This window comes from Pelodiscus sinensis, chromosome 4 (genome assembly GCF_049634645.1).
Source record: "Pelodiscus sinensis isolate JC-2024 chromosome 4, ASM4963464v1, whole genome shotgun sequence".
Classification (NCBI taxonomy): Eukaryota; Metazoa; Chordata; order Testudines; family Trionychidae; genus Pelodiscus; species Pelodiscus sinensis.
The window spans coordinates 44,110,050-44,130,841 of record NC_134714.1 but is presented as its reverse complement, the minus strand read 5'-3'; the positions used below and the strand labels follow the sequence as shown (position 1 = coordinate 44,130,841).

Here is a 20,792-nt window from a genome sequence, read left to right as displayed (position 1 = left end):
CCAAACCTGACCCATCCTTTGTAGGTGACAAATCTGAGGACTTGTCACCAATTGAAGTGTCATTAGAGGAGGTTTTGGAATTAATTGATAAACTTAACAGTAACAAGCCACCGGGACCAGATGGCATTCACCCAATGGTTCTGAAAGAACTCAAATGTGAAATTGTTGAATTATTAACTATGGTTTGTAACCTATCCTTTAAATCAGCTTCTGTACCCAATGACTGGAAGATAGCTAATGTAGCGCCAATATTTAAAAAGGGCTCTAGAGGCGACCCCAGCAATTACAGTCCGCTAAGTCTAATGTTAGTACTGGGCAAATTAATTGAAACAATAGTAAAGAATAAAATTGTCAGACACATAGAAGAACATAATTAGTTGGGCAAAAGTCAACATGGTTTCTGTAAAGGGAAATCATGTCTTACTAATCTATTAGAGTTCTCTGAAGGGGTCAACAAACATGTGGACAAGGGGGATCCAGTAGATTTCCAGAAAGCCTTTACCAAGGTCCATCACCAAAGGCTCTTACATAAATTAAGTTGTCATGAGATAAGAGGAAAGATCCTTTCATGGACTGTGAACTGGTTAAAAGACAGGAAACAAAGGGTAGGAATAAATGGTAAATTTTCAGAATGGAGAGGGGTAACTAGTGATGTTCCCCAAGGGTCAGTCCTAGGACCAGTTCTATTCAACATATTAATAAATGATCTGGAGAAAGGGGTAAACAGTGAGGTGGCAAAGTTTGCAGACGTTACTAAACTGCTCACGGTAGTTAAGACCAAAGCAGACTGTGAAGAACTTCAAAAAGATCTCACCAAACTAAGTGACTGGACAACAAAATGGCAAATGAAATTTAATGTGGATAAATGTAAAGTAATGCACATTGGAAAAAATAACCCCACCTATACATATAATATGATGTGAGCTAATTTAGCTACAACCAATCAGGAGAGAGATCTTGGAGTCATCATGGATAGTTCTCTGAAGACATCCACGCAGTATGCAGCGGCAGTCAAAAAAGCAAACAGGATGTTAGGAAGCATTAAAAAAGGGATAGAGAATAAGATGGAGAATATCTTGTTGCCCTTATATAAATCCATGGTACACTCACATCTTGGATACTGCGTACAGATGTGGTCTCTTCATCTCAAAAAAGATATACTGGCATTAGAAAAGATTCAGAGAAGGGCAACTAAAATGATTAGGGGTTTGGAATGGGTCCCATATGAGGAAAGATTAAAGAGACTGGGACTTTTCAGCTTGGAAAACAGGAGACTAAGGGGGGATATAATAAAGGTTTATAAAATCACGAGTGATCTGGAGAAAGTGAATAAGAAAAAGTTATTTACTTGTTCCCATAATAGAAGAACTAGGGGCCACCAAATGAAATTAATGGGCAGCAGGTTTAAAACAAATAAAAGGAAGTTCTTCTTCACAGAGCGCATAGTCAATCTGTGGAACTCCTTGCCTGAGGAGGTAATGAAAGCTAGGACTATGACAGGGTTTAAAAAAGAACTAGATACATTCATGGGCTGTGTCTAGACTGGCAAGTTTTTCCACAAAAGCAGCTGCTTTTGCGGAAAAACTTACCAGCTGTCTACACTGGCTGCTTGAATTTCCGCAAGAACACTGACGATCTCATGTAAAAAATCAGTCCTTCTTGCAGAAATACTATGCTGCTCCTGTTCAGATAAAAGTCCTTTTGCTCAAAAGCTTTTGTGCAAAAGGGCCAGTGTAGACAGCTCAGATTTGTTTTGCACAAAAAAGCCCCGATCGCGAAAATGGCGATCGGGGCTTTTTTGCACAAAAGCGCGTCTAGATTGGCACAGACACTTTTCCGCAAAAAGTGCTTTTGCGGAAAAGCGTCCTTGCCAATCTAGACGCTCTGTTCCGAAAATGCTTTTAACGGAAAACTTTTCCGTTAAAAGCATTTGCGGAAAATCATGCCAGTCTAGAAGTAGCCATAGAATTTAAGTCCATAAATGGCTATTAGCCAGTATGGGTAAGGAATGGTGTCCCTAGCCTTTGTTCGTCAGAAGGTGGGAGATGGATGGCAGGAGAGAAATCGCTTGATCATTACCTGTTTGATTCACTCCCTCTGGGACACCTGGTATTGGCCACTGTCGACAGACAGGGTACTGGGCTAGATGGATCTTTGGTTTGACCCAGTATGGCCATTCTTATGTCCTTATGTCATGTCCAGGATGTTACAGAGATGTAAAATCCCATTTAATTGGCTAACCATTTAAACATTTAACGATTAAAGGGAGTGAGCAGGGGCGGGTGGGGTGTGTGTGTGTGTGTGTGCGCGCGCGCAATTTCTTCTCCTCCTCCATTGTTTTGCAGGCAGGGGTTGCTCCAGTCTGGCCAGAGCACCCCCTAGGCAGGTCAGAGCAGCCCCTACCTGTAGGACACCTGGGCCTGCCACAGGCAGGGGTTGTGTGGGAGCAGCCCCTGTCCACAGCAGGCCTGCCCATGAGGCTGGAGCAGCCCTACTGGTTAACCCTAGCCGGTAAGCTTCGCCCATTGAAGCTTATTGGTTAACTCTGCACATCTCTAGTATGTTATTGGGCCTTTCCCGCCAACATATACCTGGCACATGCAACTTGCTTTGTGCATCCCTTATGCCTCACACACATGCAGACATCCCAACAGTCCCAAGTTTCACAGGACTGTTCATTTTGACACACAACTCTGCTCTGTCCCAATGGAAAATGAACAGTTCCCACATTCAGGGCAGCCTAGGAAGGGGAGCAGTAGGCGGGGCAGTTTTCCCTGGGCCCCCAAACCAAGGGGCACTGCCACCTAGGCTCAAGATCACAGCGCCACTGAGGCTGAGCTGTCCCTCTGCGGTCTCTGGCCGGCCAGCCAGCAATGCAACCCACATAGGCTAGGTCGCAATAGCAAATCTGGCCTGCCAAGGGGCAGAATCCCACTTCAGCCATTTGAAATGCTGGGCGGCCTGCCCGGGGGTCTCGCTTCATGCGGCCTCCCCCACCCCCCAAATGTCCCAGGCCCCGGCGTCTTGTTCCCCCTCCCCAGCACCCCAGGCACGTGGCTCCCTTCGTCAGTCCCCTCCTCCCGCGCCAGGCACGTGGGTCTCACTTTGCCCACGTGGAAGCCTCCGCTAGCGCCACCAACCCAGCCCCGCCCCCTGCAGAGCCCGCGCGGCCGGACTCGGAGGCGGGCTCTGCAATGACGCCAGCTTGGGGCAGGGTCAGTCACAACCTGACCCCAGACGAAACACACACTACCCGCGTGCCCTACGCGCTGACGAAACCAGCGCCCGAGAGGCGCCTCAATCTTCTCTGCGATTGGCTGAAAGGCCTGGACTGGGCGGGAAGTGCATGGCTCTCGGCCAATGGCAGCGGACTGAAGCGGAAGTGGTCCGGTTTTGGGCTGGGTCCGGGTGGGAGCGGTGCCCTGACTAGATCCCACAGTTCCCAGCTCGGTTCTGTCCCGCCGCCAAGATGCCGGGCGCGGCCGAGAAGGAGTCGGAGCTGTCGGAGCGGATCGAGGCCTTCGTGGCACGGCTGAAGCGGGGCGGGCAGCGGCTGAGCTCGGAGGAGGCGGCGCGGCAGACGGTGGGGCTGCTGCGGAAGATCATCGCCCATGGGCGCTGGGGCAGCGCAGGTGAAGCGGGGCGGGCAGGGACCCCTCCCCCCAGCCCCGTCCCGCTGCCAAGGGGCTGAGCCGCGTCCGGGATTCGGCCGCTCCGCTCGGCCCCCGGTGTCCCCCCCAGTCACAGGCCCAGGATCGCCCTTAGGGTTGCCAGGTGTCCAGTATTTGAGCTTTTTGTTCGGGAAACAAAGGGAGAAAATATAAATGTCCGGTATTTTCTAAATAAGATGTAATGTAGATTGTGATGCAATGTCAGGTGTGTCCGGTATTTTTGTTGAAACCATCTGGCAACCTAAGTCCCCTGCATAACCCCCCTCCCCGGGGTTCTTGGCTCTTGCACTGATCCCCCTCCCCCCCAATCAGGGCCTGCCCCAGGGGGTTAGCTCCTTAGCGAGCCCCACTCTAGTCTGGGCTGGAAAAACGCTCTCTGCTGCCCACCGCATGTCTGGGCTTGGGCTACTTCCTTCTGGATATGGAGCCTCATTTTTTTTTCTGCCTTTTTGTACGCCCTGTTGGATTTCTCCCTCCCTGCTGGTATTTGTATGCACTGCTAAATAAGTCGAGAGCTACTGCAGACCCACTCAGTACTCACCATTCCCCCTCCCTGAACTCAGGGCTTTACTGTTTATGATCCTTTTATCAGTGTGACATCCAAACCACTTTGACTTAGTTTTGTGCGTGGGATTTAGTGATATACTGTGTGAAGAAATACTATAGTAAAAATACCATCTCATCAAGTTTGGAACGATCTCTCCTGTATAGCCCACCTGTGCTTATGGCTTTATTATTTTCTAGGTCGCAGTGCTAGGTTTTCTGTTTAAATATTTGTTCCAGTATGTTAGTAGCAATTGAACCAGGTGTAGGGCTGTTGAAAGGAGATTGGTTTTAAGGTAATAAAGAGCCAGTGGCTGGGGAGTTATGTTAGGCTGTGATCAAGACTTGGCTGGTAAGCCACTCTCATGTTTCAGGGGAGCTGATGGACCTTATTCGGAAAGAGGGCAAGAGAATGACTGCAGCCCAACCATCAGAGACCACTGTGGGAAACATGGTGCGGCGAGTGCTGAAGATAATTCGTGAAGAGTATAGCAGGTCAAGCTCTCCCTTCCCCCTGCTGCCTGTGCGTATCCAAGTTAGGAGACTCCCAAGTCCTGGGAGAAGATCTTTCTGACAGAATCATTTGTATTCTGTATGGTGTCTTCTTTTGCTGTCTTGCTGTTCATGTGAGACCTCTTCAGAAGTCTAAGCTTATTTTCTATGCTACAGCTCAGATCCAAGCTCTGAGATCAATCCACCAGAGATCAATTTAGTGGGTCTAGTTAAGAGTGCTCTGCAGTCTACCCCTTTCCTTACCCCAGACGAGAAGAGTAAGAGTAAACTCTCCCATAAACCCTCCCACAATAGTGTAGATGCCCAGGTAAATCAATTTAAGGTATGTTGATTCCAACTGTATTATTAATGTAGCTGCAGTTGCCATACCTTAGGTTGAGTTACTGTGATAGTGTAGATGTAGCCTAAATGAGATGCCTGTGGTCCTTGTCCTCAAAGTTTTTCCTTCAAGATTAAACCTCTTTAATTCCTTTGTAGAAATGTTTGTAGTCCCTATGAGCCTTGTAGTTTTCCTGCAACTGACATTTCCTCTAGTACAATGGTTCCCAAATGTTTTGGCATCACGCCCCCCCTTTTTGATTTTTGAAAAACCCTCATGTCCCTCCCCCCCCCCCCCCCCCCCAAAATAGCAGCAAGAATTGTTGAGCCAAAAAAAAAAAAAAGGAACTGAGTGGGGCAGCAAAACTTGATGGTGGGGAAGGCTGGGTCGCCTCGCGCCCCCTTCTGGAATTTCTTCATGCCCCCCAGTTTGGGAACCTATGCTCCAGTATATATTACTGTTGTGTGAACCTCTGCTGCAGAACTTTGTGTTCTGACCATGTATTACACATGCTGTTCTTTGCCCACTTTCTCAGGAGAGAGAGTCTTTGAGCCAGGCTGTTCCATGTACCTCCTGCAGCTTTCAGCATTTACTTAGGTAGTTTTCAGAAGGTACAGTTGATTGGCAAAGCTTCAGGTAGCTTTCTGCCACAGATAGCTCTGGATCCTGTTTGAGAAAGTAGGTGTGGCTCCCTTATCCAACCGTTGATAAATGAGGCCCCTTATTTCTCTGCTCTGGGAAAAGCAGCTCCTTCCATAGGCCTTCATCAGGTTATTTACTTGTGCTCTCTTCCTGGTGTGATGGGCTGTGTTCTCTCCATAGGCTCCGAGGGCGCAGTGAGGAGAGTGATCAGCAGGAGTCACTACATAAGCTTCTGACCTCTGGAGGGCTCAGTGAGGATTTCAGCGCTCCCTATCCCCTACTCAGGGCTAACGTGATTGAAGCTATTAGTGAGCTGCTGATAGAGCTAGGTGGGTGAACTAAGACCATCCTATCAGAGGGTGGGAGAAAAGGCTGCTCATGGGATTATGGATGGAGAAGATCCTGTTCCCAGCTTGAATGGAAAGCATAGGGAGCTGTGAAGCTCAGTTTTGCATAATGTGTGTGTTCTAGGGATGAAAAAAGAGTAGTCGAATAGTTGACTACTCACATTCCCCCCCGCCCTTCCTGCTTCTGATATAGAGGCAGCCAGGGAGGAGGGAATGCAGGAGCTGATGCTGGGGGTGTTCCACTTAAAAGCCGGTCCCCTGCCTCCTGGTTTGTACTATGTTTAAAAGGCGGAACTGCAGCTTGGGATCCGGTGTGCGCGGGGACCGAAGCGGTCTTCACTCAGGTCCCTGACTGCTGCAGCTCTGCATTTTGAATGTAGTAAGAGCTGCCAGGCATAGCGTGGGACCCGGTAGCTCTTACTACATTTATAAGGCAGAGCCACAGCAGTTGGGGGCTGGCACGAGCTAGGACTGCTTAGTCCCGGCTCGAGCTACCCCCGCTGCGGCTCTGCAATTTAAACATAGTAGGAACTAGGTGCATTTAAACTGCAGAGCTGTAGCAGGGGCAGTTAGCACTCCTCCCCATTGAAATTCCATCGACTGCTCGATTAGCTGATTAATCATAATTTAACATTCCTACTATGGGAAGGGTTGATGCTGGTCCTTTCTGCTCCCCTTGGAATTTTCAATATGCCTTATTTCCTGGGCAGTTTGGGAGCCTGTGGAAGTCAGATTACAGTGCCCTTTATGCTGCCACAAGGCACTTGCAGCCAGGCTCTAGCTTGGTTGGAGCTGGTGCAAGGGCTGTGGAACTGAGCTCAGGCTGCTCCATCAGTGCTCATGTTGCTGTTGGAGTGAAGAGTGATGTGACACAGCCTAATTTGGGGAACAGGTAATAACTTCATTGCCAAATCGGGGGTCTCAGTGTTCAGCTAAGGAATGTTGTATCCTTTCATCAGGTTGTAAGTCAGAATCTCACATCTCTCCCTGCCAACCCAGAGCTCTAAAAAGTTCTGTCAGATTATTTTTTTTAATTGGCCTGTGAGGTAGCTCTGGAGAAAGGGAATTGCAGTTGTGTGCAGTGGCAGAAGGCCTTCTGTTGGTGCTGTCTGTGGCTGGACTCAGTATGGTAGGTATTAGGCCTGACTCTCCTCTCACTGCTGGATGGCTTCCCTTGCAGAGGGAACCACGGATAACATTGCAATGCAGGCGCTGGAGCACATCCACTCCAACGAGGTGATCATGACCATTGGTTATTCTCGCACCGTGGAGGCCTTCCTGAAGGAGGCAGCACGCAAGCGGAAATTCCATGTCATTGTAGCAGAGTGTGCACCCTTCTGCCAGGTAGGACCCTGCCTAGCCGTGTTCTCCGGGCCCTGTCTGTGGTATCTGCAGTGCTTTATCTATCTTAGGAGGAGCAGGTGTCCAAATAACAGGTACTTCTGCTCAGCATGAGGGAGGATCCTGGCTGCCCCAAATGACTGCTGGCTGTGGCCAAGAAGTGGGGCAAACTCATTGCTTCCCCCACCAGTGATTTAGAGGACCACATATATGCTATATCCCTGACATGTTTCTGGCTCAGAAAATGTAGCTTCTGGCGTGAGCTGAATGTGTCTGGTACTGCATAGAGTCCAGCGCTGGAGCTTCATTGTCTGGTCCCTCAAGGCTCACCAGAATCTCTCTTCTACAGGGTCATGAAATGGCCGTCAGTCTGTCCAAAGAGGAGATTGAAACCACTGTCATGAGCGATGCAGCCATCTTTGCTGTCATGTCTCGAGTTAACAAAGTAGGTTTGGTGGGGGGGTGGGAGGGAAGAGTCAGGAAGTGCTGGGCTCAGGCCTCATAGGGCCATCCATAGGCAGTGTTGTCAAGTGAGTTTGCTTCGCATAGCAAAGACCCCAGAGAGAGGTGGTGAGAGTGCATCTCAGGAGGGGGTTAATATTTACATCTTGTACCCAGCACAATGGGAATGCTACTGTACAGACATATAGAAAGAGAACCCCTCCCCCCCCCCCTTGGATCTGTGACTCCTTTCCCCTACCTATCACAATACATTGCAAAGTGCACTAGGGATGTCAATGTATAGTTGACTATACGATTAACCGGTAAGCCTAGGCTCATTGATTAATCTTGTCAATTACTTAAGAACATAAGAATGGCCATACTGGGTCAGACCAACAGTCCATTCAGCCCAGTATCCTGTCTGCCGACAGTGGCCAATACCAGATGCCCCAGAGGGAGGGATCACAACAGGTAATCCTCATGTGATCCCTCCCCTGTCACCCACCTCCAGAGAAACAGAGGCTGGGGACACCATTCCTACCCATCCTGGCTAAAAGCCATTGATGGACCTAACTTCCGTCTCCTCCAATTACCTGGTATCTAATATCCCTAAAGTGCACTAATAACTAATTTGTACTTGGAAGGTGATCATTGGTACAAAGACAATCCTGGCCAATGGTGCGTTGATCGCTGTAAGTGGAACTCATACTTTGGCACTGGCAGCTAAACACCACTCCACTCCTCTTATTGTCTGTGCACCTATGTTCAAGCTTTCACCACAGGTAAGTGTAGCAACTTTGATTACAATCATTTGCCCTTTGTGGGGTGGGAGCATAGCTCAGTGGTTTGAGCACTGGCCTGCTAAATCCAGGGTTGTGAGCTCAGTCCTTTAGGAGGGCCATTTAGGGATCTGGGGCAAATCTGTCAGGGATGGTACTTGGTCCTGCCATGAAGGCAGGGGACTGGACTCGATGACCTCTCGAAGTCCCTTCAAGTTCCATGAGAGGTATATCTCCATATATTCTATATCTCCTGGCAAACAGAAGGGCCTATCTTGCTTGTGAAGTGAGGAATGAATAGCACTGACTGGCTAAAATACCGGTTGGCAACCTGGAATGCTTCTACCAACCCTGGTAATGCACCTTGAGCCCTAATACAAGGGCACCCCTCCCCATTGATGCACTTCTCCCTAACAGCTCTGCTAATGCAGCTCAGGTCTTTGCTCCAGCCCTGACTGCCAGATATGCTGAATAGTGGGCTCTTGTGATATAGGCTAACATCCACTGGAGCCTGAGAGCTACCATACTAATTTCCCTTAATTCAATGGTGATTTGAACTCACATCTTCAGAGGTGAAAGGAAATGTTTAGGACTTTCCTGCTCTGGTCCTTCGATATTGTAACACGGATCCTGTTTCAAGTCACAGAAGAGTGGCTTGGAGCAGTCATGTCTCTCCCCTCTTGTCCTATCAGGATTTCCTGTAGAGCAGCCACAACATAATCAGGCAAAGGACTAGGAATGTGTGGCTCATCTGAATCCCTTGCTGCAGTTTCACCTGCAGTTGCCTTGCACATTCCAGACTAAAGCTGCAGGTGACTGCTGTACCTTCTACAGACTTAATTTGTAATGTAAAGCATTTACTTAGCTCGATCCCTTCCAGCCCCAGCTCGATATGGTATAATGGGGATTGGTGGCGTCTTCTGACACTATTGCTTTTTCTTCCAGTTCCCTAATGAAGAGGATTCATTCCACAAGTTTGTCTCCCCACAAGAAGTTCTGCCATTCACAGAAGGTACTGGGCCTCTTTTTTGTGTGGGATTTTGAAGAGGAACTAACAGGGTTGATTACAGCTGACAGGAAGTGACACCCATCTTACAAAGTTAAAGACTGGATTAGCTTGTAACCAAAGGCAGGAAACACTTCCCATTGTCTTAAGCTCCGGAATGATTTTAACCTCTGTCCTAATGTACATGCAATTTGGCTGATGGGAAGAATGGAACAGGGTTACTGCTGAACTCCATACTTGCAGTTGGGTTCCTGCCCTACGGAACACTTTTTTTATTCATGTAATAATTTTTTTTAAAATCAAGTTTCTGGTGATGACTGCCTGCTGGTGGGTGGCACAGACCTAGTATAATGTCAGAGAAACCAAGTTAGCTTCTGCATAGCTCTCATAAGTAGTGGGACTTCCTGGCTGACATGGTTATGTTTCTACCATGTGGCTTAAGAAAGATGAATTCAAATTGGAATAGATACAGAGACGGGCTACTAGGCTATTCAGAGGAATGGAGAATTTTCCTTACAAGAAAAAAACCCCCAAAGAGCTTGGCTTGTTTTGCTTAAGAAACCAAAGGCTGCAGGGAGATGTGATTGATTTCTAGGAGACACTAGGCAGTGAAAGGACTGAAATTAAGTGCCAGTGTTGGCACAAGAACAAAGGGATATAAAATTGGCCATTAAGTTTAGGTTTGAAATTAGATGAATGTTTATAACCATCAGAGTAGTAAAATTCTGGAACTGCCTTGGCGAGGGAAGTAGTGGAGACAAAAACCCTAACCTGTTTTAAAACTGGGCTTGATTCATTTATGGAGGGGCTGTTATGGTGCGGTTGTCTACAATGGTATATCACTCATCTACAACTGCTGTTAGCAAATATCTCTAATGGCTGGAAATAAAACACTACTAGCTGAGGAGGGCAGAGTTATTACAGCCATTTCTTTTGGGTCTTGTCCCCATGCTCACAATCTAATTGATCACCATACTGGGGATAATATGTTACAACCCTCAGACCAGAGTGGCAGAGACCAGGGGAGGGGAGAAGGGGTTGCCTTTTCCAGTAGTATGGGGCACTAGTCACATGCTGGTTTGAATAGAATAAATGGTGGAGTCTCTGTAACTTGCTCTCTTTACATCAAGATTTGAGTTATTCAATCCTAACTGAGCCAGTGATTCTGAGCCTATTGCAGGAAGTGTGGGTAAAGTTCTGTGGCATGAGACATAGGTCAGACTATGTGATTGTGATGGTCCCTTTGGGCCTTAAATTCTGACATTTCATCTTCTAAAAGATGAAAGATCTGGTGCCCATTTATGTAGCAAACAAACTCCCACATGAGTGTTTCTGTGCAGCAGGACCCTGCAAGCGCCGGGCTATGGCAGTTTTGGGCCTGTATTGTGGCATTTTGCAGATTTTTCAATCTGAAGGTTCTTTTGCTTAGCAACAGCCATCAGCAGGGAAAGTTCTATCATACTTCTCAAGACTGTTCTCTATACCCATAATTCAAATAAACCTAACATGTTGAAGCTGTCTTGAATGTTATGCCATCTCAGTGCTGACTTTAGGGGGTTGTGGGACAAGGGTCACATCTTGTGTCCAGGCAGCGTATAGTGAAACCATGCTCCACATCATCTTGTCCATTGCTCATCTCTAATTACATGACTGTTTCCTTTTCAGGGGAGATCCTGTCAAAGATCAGTGTTCACTGTCCGGTGTTTGACTATGTTCCCCCAGAGCTGATTACTCTCTTCATCTCCAACATTGGGGGTAATGCACCCTCCTACATCTATCGCCTCATGAGTGAGCTCTACCATCCTGATGATCATGAACTCTAAGTTCTACTGGCTTGAACTGCCTTGGTGTCCAGGCTCTTCCTATCTTGTTCCTTGAGGAGATCCAGCAGTTAAATGAACCCAGGACTGCAGAAATGGGGGTGACTGTCTTCAGAAGGAAGCATCTGTATGGAGTACAGAATTCCTCCCTAGCCAAGAGCAGTAGAGATCCTGGCTTTGCTTCTGTCACCTGTATTACAAGCCCCACACAGCAGTCTTTAATCTATTTTATTTTTGGAACTGTTGCCATTCTTGTGTATTTCCACAAGTTCTGATTTGATAATGGACAAGGTATAAATGGGATTCTGCTGTCATGAAGCTGCATTACCTTAGTGTGCTACAAAAAAGATTGCTTGTAGTATGTGAGCATTTTATTCTTGTATAGAATATTAGCCAACAGTATTCTTCAAACAGAAGCAGCAAAGTGGCCCTGGTGATGAGCTGTTGTTGTAGCAAGATAGCTGTAGTGACTTTGATAGATGCAAACTAAAAGGCCTTATCCATTCTTTTTAGCTGTGTCTGGCAATAACAGAGCACAGCAATTCTACATCACAATTTAGGGTAAGAAATGAAATACCCCCACCCCTTTTCTGGCTTTGTTTAGACTAAAATTTGCTGAGCCAGGATTCTTGCTTTTAATTTAGGCACTTAAATCCTGTGTTACAGTAATGTTTATAAATAAGTAAATATGAACTTGTAACATAACCCCTTACTGGGATAGAAATAAACCCCAATCTAGTTAAATCTGCAAGGTGAATTGAAGAGCAGAGGGAAAATAAAATTAGAGTATGAGCAGGGCTTCTTATCCTAGAAATGCTCTAGGATCCTTAGTTACTTTCTCTAGTGAACTGGCTATATTTTTTGAGATCTCCCCTTCACTTTGAGAAGAGGACGGTGCTGTGAAAGCTGCAGGCAAGAAAAACAGCAATCTGGGGTTGTTCTGCTATTAGACGCTTGGTTGACTAGTGACAGTTTTGGTTCTTTTATGGTCTGACTCTGCCTACAAAATTTGAGATCAACTATACTCATTCCAGTCAGAAAGAGGCTGAGGAAAGAGCTGTTGGTTTATTAATAAATACTTAGCCCTCTATACTTCCAGAGCATTGTAAATAGATTAAAACAACCCTTCTATGAGTCCTGCCATTCTCAGAAGAAGGGAATTTAACACTTTCAAGTGTGAGGCACTTTCTACCATTGAATAGCCAGTTCTGGACACACAGTATAGTCTGTCAACATAGGAGTATACATTCCCTGGGATGATCTCTGCTCCTCAAAAGGTCAACTGTGCAGGTAGGATTTCTGACACCACAATGGCTCAGGAGTTGTATCTAAGCAAGGAACACTAGTTTCATGTTGCTGGCTAGAAGTTTGAGGGGTTGTGTGACATCAACACGCCTGGAGAGGCTGGTTTTCACCTCACAGTTCTATACTACTGTCCTTGTTTCCCAAACAGCTGCCAGGCTCGGGCCATTCTCCGCAGTTTAGCCAAATTAGGTTTAGGCTGGTAGGAGAAAAGAGAACAACAGAATTGATACATAGTTTCATTAAGCAAAAGGGATTTTACTGACCTCCACAGTCCTCTCCCTCACAGACAGATGCTTAAGTGTTTTATCAAATCTAATTTTAAGTGTCCTCCATGACTTCCTTAGTAGATGCCAGTTTCTCAGTCTCATACAGTGCTTTGGCAGCAGAGTGGGTAAATCTACTGCTATTTGAAAGGCCGAATTATTTAGGATGATGGGAGTTATAAGCAAGAGACATGGGATGAAATATAGAAAAATCTATGCTGAACACCAGGAGAACATTTTGACATGTTTAATTTTAAACACTATAAACCCATGAAAGTAAATGGGGGTACTCTTGTGAACACTCTGAAGAAGTGGGTTGTGCCCATGAAAGCTCATGATGCCCTCTACATTTTTTGTTAGTTTCTAAGGTGCTGCAAGACTATTTGTTGTTTTTTAAGTTTTTCTTGTGAATAAAGTTACTCACCCTCTTGTTTACAGGATCAGGGCCATACTATTCAATTTACTTTCGTAAAATTCAAATACCCTACCAGAAGTATAATTTAAAAATAGTTCATTACAAACTTTAGATGAAAATATACAATAGTACATATTTTTCAATTAATTTTACAAACCCTCAATTTGATTTAAAAAGCCAATCCGTGTAAAAATGTTCTTCTAATGTTCAGCCTAGATTTTCTTTATTTCATTCCATGCCTCTTGGTTGTAACTCCCATCACCCTAAATAATTCCACAGTAGCAGATTTACCCATCCAGACACAGAACACATGTACTGTTTTAGGTAGTCATTTCCTAAGAAACTGAGTTATGAAAGAATAGAAAAAAGCAAGAGTACTGATATGCTGTGGGATATCCCATGTACTCAACATGTTTATGGAACAGCACACTTAGTAGGGAGCTTTAGAAAGGGGCACATTATTGGTTCTTTCCCCACTACTAGTTATCTCTTACATAGTTAAAATCTAACTTAAAAAACAACAAATGGTCTGGTAGTCTGTAAAGTGCTAACAAAACATATGGATGGTATCATGAGCTTTTGTGGGCACAGCCCACTTCTTCAGATGACTGGAGTTTATCTAGTTAAATCTATTTAGTTTTAGTCTTGTTCTCTCCCTCATAAGTCTGCAATTCCCTAGCCATTTTTTGTTGCTCCTCTTTGAACTTGCTCCAGTTTGTCCTTATATATGAGTTTATGACAATGTTTCATTGACAGAATGTTACTAATAGTGTGACCCTCTAAGATGACACAGGATAGCTGAATAACCATTGTCAATGGCCACTTACTAAGCCTATGCAACTTCAGGAAGCAATAGTACAGGAAATAGCATTTTAACAGTAGGATTCTAAAGGCAAATATGCAATACACCATGTGAGTGGAGTCTAAAATAGCATCTGGCCCTTTGTGCCCAATAAAGTCGCATCCTTCATTTATACACAATACTGTGGGGAATAATACAGGAATAGTTAAGGGAGGAACAGGAGCTATAGATTTATTTACACCACATGTGGTCAATGGTTATTTCAGTCAGGATACCGCTGCTTGTATTAAGTGGTGGATACAGAGCAAACTGTGTTATTGGTTAATCTGAATTTGGATGAAAAGAATTAGCAAGATTTAACACATCTTTTCAGACAACACACCCTGTGCTTGTGTTTCTCCACCTAGCACTTCACACTGTACCTGCTTTTCCTGCTTCAGATGATCTATGTCTGCAAGTGGCATCATGGAAGGTCTTCCATGAGCACACTGGAAAGGCAGCTGGCAAGAGGACAAAGCTTCAATAAGTTGGCAGCTCTCCTCCTTAGTCAAGCTGTCATTAAACTTAATAGCTCCTGAAAAGAGAGGCAAATTACAGCATGTGCTGGCAAGAGTTCAGCTCAGCTAACAAGCTCCCCTCTGGGAACTATGGATGGCACAGAAGTTAATATAGGCAGCTCCCACTTCCTTCCCCACCCTGAGACCACAAACCAACAGCACAGGCCACAGTACACCATACTTCAGCTCCAGTTAATCAGACCCCCCCCCTTCCCCCCCAGAAGCCTCCTGGCACATACACACTAGTTTCTCCATAGTCTAAACTTCTGGGTCTTGTCTGAGGCTGCTAGTTGGCAGGGCAACTATTTCCTTGCTTCCAGATGCAGACAAGGCAACAGGAATAACTTCTTCTGGAACTAAAAACAAGGTCACTCCACAAATGAAGAGTAACCAAAGTTAAGAGACTGAATACCTTACCTAGGGTAAATCTACACAACATTATTTCGAGATAACTAGTGTTATTTGAAAATAACTTCATCCATGTCTACACAGCAGGCAACTATTTCGAAATAACGTCAAAATACTGTCAAGCTGGAGGACTTCTTACTCTGACTCCTGTAACCCTCATTGTACAAGGAGTAAGGGAAATCAGAGGAGGAGTGCTCTATTTCAAAATAAGTGCTGTGTAGATGCTACCAATTTTGAAATAAGCTATGCAATTGACGTAGCTCCATTTTGTGTAGCTTATTTCGAGTTAAGCCCTACTGTGTAGACATACCCTTAGAGCCGGAGTACCACCTCAGTAATCACTCACTCTTTCCCACAACTGGGCATTTAATGCAACCACTGCAAATCCAGGCAGGATAATAAGGTATCTCTGGTACTTTAACAATCTTTATCTTTCCTAAACTACAGAGAGTGTGAGAATCTATGGTTTCATTTACTTCCCACTTTAACAGTTTGTACCCTTCAATTCAGAAAGGTACTTGGTCCTGCTCTTCTAGCCAAAAGAAGTCTTTTCTGTAGTCTGCTGCCCGTAAACTCTAGTGTTGTGCCATTGCAACAGTACTACCAACCCATATGTGTCTTTTAGCCATAAGGGGAATATTAATGCAATATGCAACATCACTGCTGGCATGAAGAGCTAGAATTACTGCCGCCTGCTTTGGGCTTCTGAAAGCCCAGAAAATGCACTAGATGCTCAACATGGATCTAGACAATGGGCACTTCCAGGGGCTTCAGAATAGCATATGCTGTCATTTCTACAACTTACCATTTGGGGCAGTAAAATATGTGTTCTTTGACAATAGGGCAGCCCCTCTCCCCCCATTGAATTATAAATACTCATATAGACTGATGCACATTAGGGCTCCATTTTGTCAGCATTTCGTATCTGAATAGGAATGTGAAGCCACAATGCAAATAAGGGCAGCATGTTCTGTCCTTGGCAGACCTTTACAAAAGAGGGCAACTGCTTCCTGCCACCTAGTAGACACCCTGTCTCTAAAAACTCAGACTCCTCCAACCCTTCAATGAGCCCTGTTGTGCCACAGCCCCAGAATGTGCAGTGTAGAAATGAAAAGGTAGAGAAGTTCAGCTCACTTACCATGGCATGCTTGGGATGCCAGCACCTTTAGAAAGGTTAGTGGAAGTGTCCCTTGTGCACCTCCTGTGGTTTGCAATAGCTAAAAGTAGAAAAGAGAATATGGTCCAACTTTCCAGTCAGTATGAAAAGGAAAGAATAGTAATATTAGAGAAGGAACAGAGGAGGAAGACCTAGTAAGGCCCATCTGGTCCACATCTCCCCACTGTCAATCCTTAAGAGCTAACTGCAGGTATTCTCCAAGGTTTTGTCCCGTTCTAAGCAACAAAACTTTAAGTAGACTGACTACTTCAAAGAAGAGTACTACTTACCTCAACTTGTTCTTGAATCAACTCCTGGAAAGCAAGAGGCAGAACAATCAGTTACTATTTTTTCCCTCCTCACCTGTTACATCTGTTCTCCAAACATGGCCATATTTACTGTATCAGTTCCAAGCCACTCACTGTGATAAATAATCAGGAAGGATGGGCTAGTGGTTGGAACATAATCCTAGGCAGTGGGAGATCCAGTTTGAAGTCCCCACTCTGCCATAGATATGGACAAGTCACTTAGGGTGCATCTATACTGCACCATAAGTCAAAATAAGATACGCAATTTGAGCTACGCAAATTACGTATCTTATTTCGATGTTATTTTGAAATAGCTTATTTCGAAATTTGGTGCTGTCTATACAGCACTTTTCTCTAAATAAATTGATATTCCAAAACGTCCTTGTGGACTGAGGTTTACAGGGATGTTGGAATAACTAGCCCGTAATATTTTAAAATAACGGACACCCTCAAAAGACACGCTGCAATGTAGACACAGCCTTAGTTCCCCTTTGCAAAATGGGGATGACAGCACCTCACAAGTACTGTTCCCTCTAATCTTTTCCATCAACGTGCAAATGTTTTCAATCCATGAGCAGAATACATTTTTATGTGCACTGAGGCATATGTGAATGTGCACCATCAGTAGAAACAAAAAAATCTAGCAGTGGGAGGCATTTGCCTTTCTCCTGAATGGTCGCACATGCACACAGCTCACAGGAAACATTGCCCATAGGGATGTTTAGAAGCTAAATACATTAATGATTGTGAATTTCAGGTATCGTATATATATAGTAGCCCAGTGTCTGTGAGTCTGTAACGCCGAAATGCTGGCTGTGCCCTCTGGGCGGCCCGTGCTGCCTGGGGAGTGCGGGGCCCAAACGGCCGCTTGTGCCACTTGCTCTCCCATGGCAACCTGGCTGAGCGGCGCAGAAGTCAGCCGAGTGCCACAGTGGGAGGCAAAGGGGGGGCAGGGCGGTGACGTGCAGCGTGACAGCGGCTCCAGGCCCCGCCTCCTGGCTGTGAACGTCACCACCCCGCCCCCCTTCACCTCCCGCTGTGGCGCTCGGCTGACTTCTGCGCTGCTCAGCCGAGCTGCCGCGGGGGAGCAAGCGGCGCAAGCGACCATTTGGGCTCCGCACCCCCCACATGCAGCACAGGGAATGCGGAGACCAAACGGCCATTTGGGCTCCACGGTCCCCCGAGTGAGAGGCAGGAGGGGGAGGAGAAGTGAAAGAGAGACAGAGAGAGAGGCAGTAGGAGGAGGAGAAAGAGAGAGATGGAGCGAGAGACCGACATGGAGGAGAGACCTGAAAATCCCATCTTATGACGGGCAAATTGGCTAGTTATATGATATAGTAGCCCAATGTCAGAGTCTGTAATGCTGAAATGCTGGCTGTTCCCTCTGGGTGGCTCGTGCTGCATGGTGAGTGCGGGGCCCAAATGGCCTCTTGCGCCGCTTGCTCCCCCCAGCGGCTCAGCTGAGGGGTGCAAAAGTCAGCAGAGCGCCACGGTGGAAGGGGAAGAGGGGAGGGGCGGTGACGTGTGGCGTGACAGCGGCTCTAGGCCCCGCCCCCTGGCCATAAACGTCACTGCCCCACCCTCCTTCGTTTCCCGCCGTGGCACCAGGCTGACTACTGCGCCACTCAGCCAGGCCACCGCATGGGAGCAAGTGGCGCAAGAGGCCACTTGGGCTCCGCGCCCCCCATGCAGCACAAGGAGTGCTGAGCCCAAACAGCCATTTGGGCTCCATGGTCCCCCAAGTGAGAGGCAGGAGGGGGAGGAGAAGAGAAAGAGAGATACAGAGAGAGAGGCAGGAGGCAGAGGAGAGTTGAGAGAGAGGGGAGAGGCAGTAGGCGGAGAGAGAGAGAGAGAGAGAGAGAGAGAGACGGTGCGAGAGACCGGAGGCTCAGGAGAGAAGACCGACGTGGAGGAGAGACCTGAAAATCCCGTCTTATAACAGGCTAATTGGCTAGTTATATGATAAAGGCCATGAGTACCATAGACAGAGGGCCAGACTGAAGTCACCATAGCGAACTACCAAACTCACTGGAATTTTCAAGATTGCAGTAAAAGGGCAAACACCATATAATTTCCAGAATCTGTTCAAATCCAGGTGCAGGCTCTGGCTGGGAGGCACTTACTGTAGGCGACTCTCAGCCAGCATATCAATGGGACCCTCAAGCAGTTTCTCTTCCAGCTGTGCACCCGCAGGCCATTCAAAACGGCCAGCTGCTGCAGCCAGACTATGTGTCTCCATTCAGGACACCCCTGGCATGGGGGTGTCTGCCTGTTGTATGTGACCTCGAGCATAGCCCAGGTATATCCCATTGGCCGGTTCCCAGCCAATGGGAGTTGTGAGGATTGTGCTGGGGGGGTAGGGGTAGGATGTAGAAATCTCCCTGCCCCCAACAGGCGTGCGCTCTGCAGAGACTCAGCAGCCTGCCACTTTGAACAGCTTGTGGGCTGACAGTCCCACTGGGCCGCAGGACATTGGCGGCCCAGACCATCATAGCAAATATTTGGCAGGCCAGATGTGGCCCATGGGCTGTATTTTTCCCATCCCTCTTCTAATGCTTACAGGTGCAAAGAAAATCTTCAAGCGTGAACTGCAAACAATTAAAGCAATTTCTGCCTTAGTTTGCAAAATGCCTGAAACAATAGCTCTGAGAGAGATGAACTGATCCTATTTGTTTAACTTTGACACCTAATGATGACAATTAAATGTCAATTTTGTTAACTGTGTTACTATTGATCAAAGTACTCAAAAAAGAGGGGCAGTCAAATTATGAATGATCTATTATAAAACATATATGATTTTGGCATCATGAATGGATGAAGCTTGAAGTGTGATCAGAATACAAGAGATTACTGCCACTTACATTTTTCAAATCTGATTCTTGATTACAGATACTGTTTCATGCCATCAACATTTTCCAGGGAATTTCAAAGTTTAATTCTTCTCAAGTGCAACTGAAAGCCACACAGATACAAGTGGAGCAAAGGAGTCTTTAAAACAATAATGTTTTGATTTGTTTTTGTCTTTAAATGCAAGACTCCTTGCATCTTGTCCACCAGGATTTTTATTTCATACGCCTTCCCAAATCTGCAATCATCCCTAATTATATCAGTTAGGGTATGTCTATAATGCCACCCTAATTCGAACGAGGGCGACTAATGTAGGCATTCGAACTTGCAAATGAAGCCCGGGATTTAAATATCCTGGGCTTCATTTGCATGTTCCCGGGCAGGCGCCATTTTTAAATGCCCGTAGTTCGAACTACCTGCCCGCGGCTACACGGGAGGTTTAATGGTAGTTAGAATTAGGAGCTTTAATTCGAACTACCTAGTCCGTGCCGCGTGTAGCCGCAGGCAGGTAGTTCGAACTACGGGCATTTAAAAATGGCGCCCGCCCGGGAACATGCAAATCAAGCGTGGGATATTTAAATCCCAGGTTTCATTTGCAAGTTCGAATGCCTACATTAGCCACCTAGTTCGAACTAGGGTGGCATTATAGACATACCCTTACAGACTTATAGTTAGCCTAGTTATGAAACTAAAAGAAAACAAACATCACTGTCTGATGCTAATTATGCCCAATAATAATAAATTATAATCTAGTGCTTATTTTTACTAGATCTCAAAGCGCTTTACAAAGAACATCATTACTATTTAATTGAAGTAGAGAGAGATGAGCTGAGTTTCCCTGAGTTACGTCAGCAGTCAACTGGGAATATAACTGAGCTCTCCTGAATCCCAGTCCAGTGCTTTATCAGAGCTGCTCCTCTATCTAAGGTACATGAGCTCGCAGGTACTATCAATTCTGCTGCAACACAGAGCAAGAGGAGAGAAGCTAGTGGTTCACTCCTCTTCACCAGAAACAGCAGGAACCCTCTTAACCAGCCTTGTTGCTCACACTGCTGAACACTGGCCTCCACAAATCTCTTTTTATTTGTATTACATGTAAAATTATAGTCTTTCCATCTAGCCATGTAGCCTCTTATGCAATTAATAAGAAAATCTTTGCTCTGTTTTATCCCACAGGGATAGTGTAACATTGATAACTCATGCGCCTTTCATTTTCTGGAGGAGCTACTTTCTTATTTAAGATTAAAAGTACACCTGCAAAAAGGAATCCTGAGCCAAATTAACATAGTTTTGCAGAAAGCATAGCAAG

At 46.0% G+C, this 20,792-nt stretch overlaps 2 protein-coding genes across 6 annotated transcripts in view; one reads left to right on the top strand and one right to left on the bottom strand.

Annotated features, from left to right (window-relative positions):
- The first annotated feature begins 3,367 nt into the window (after nucleotides 1–3,367).
- EIF2B2 (eukaryotic translation initiation factor 2B subunit beta) lies at nucleotides 3,368–12,514 on the top strand. The gene is made up of 8 exons (XM_075926866.1): nucleotides 3,368–3,632; nucleotides 4,589–4,709; nucleotides 5,869–6,017; nucleotides 7,216–7,379; nucleotides 7,726–7,821; nucleotides 8,462–8,599; nucleotides 9,542–9,608; nucleotides 11,268–12,514. Exons 1-8 carry the CDS (start codon nucleotides 3,470–3,472, stop codon nucleotides 11,423–11,425), a joined length of 1,056 nt encoding a protein of 351 aa, XP_075782981.1. The 5' UTR covers nucleotides 3,368–3,469; the 3' UTR covers nucleotides 11,426–12,514.
- Nucleotides 11,776–20,792, bottom strand: part of MLH3 (mutL homolog 3) — a 32,812-nt gene continuing 23,795 nt past the window's right edge. For all 5 annotated transcript variants that reach the window (XM_014570804.3, XM_006117760.4, XM_006117759.4 and 2 more), the window contains exons 10-13: nucleotides 16,619–16,642; nucleotides 16,311–16,389; nucleotides 14,630–14,781; nucleotides 11,776–12,923 (exon numbers count right to left, since the gene is read on the bottom strand). In XM_014570804.3, the coding sequence (XP_014426290.2) occupies nucleotides 12,852–12,923; nucleotides 14,630–14,781; nucleotides 16,311–16,389; nucleotides 16,619–16,642 (327 nt within the window). In that variant the 3' untranslated portion in view covers nucleotides 11,776–12,851. The remainder of the gene's footprint in view (nucleotides 12,924–14,629; nucleotides 14,782–16,310; nucleotides 16,390–16,618; nucleotides 16,643–20,792) is intronic.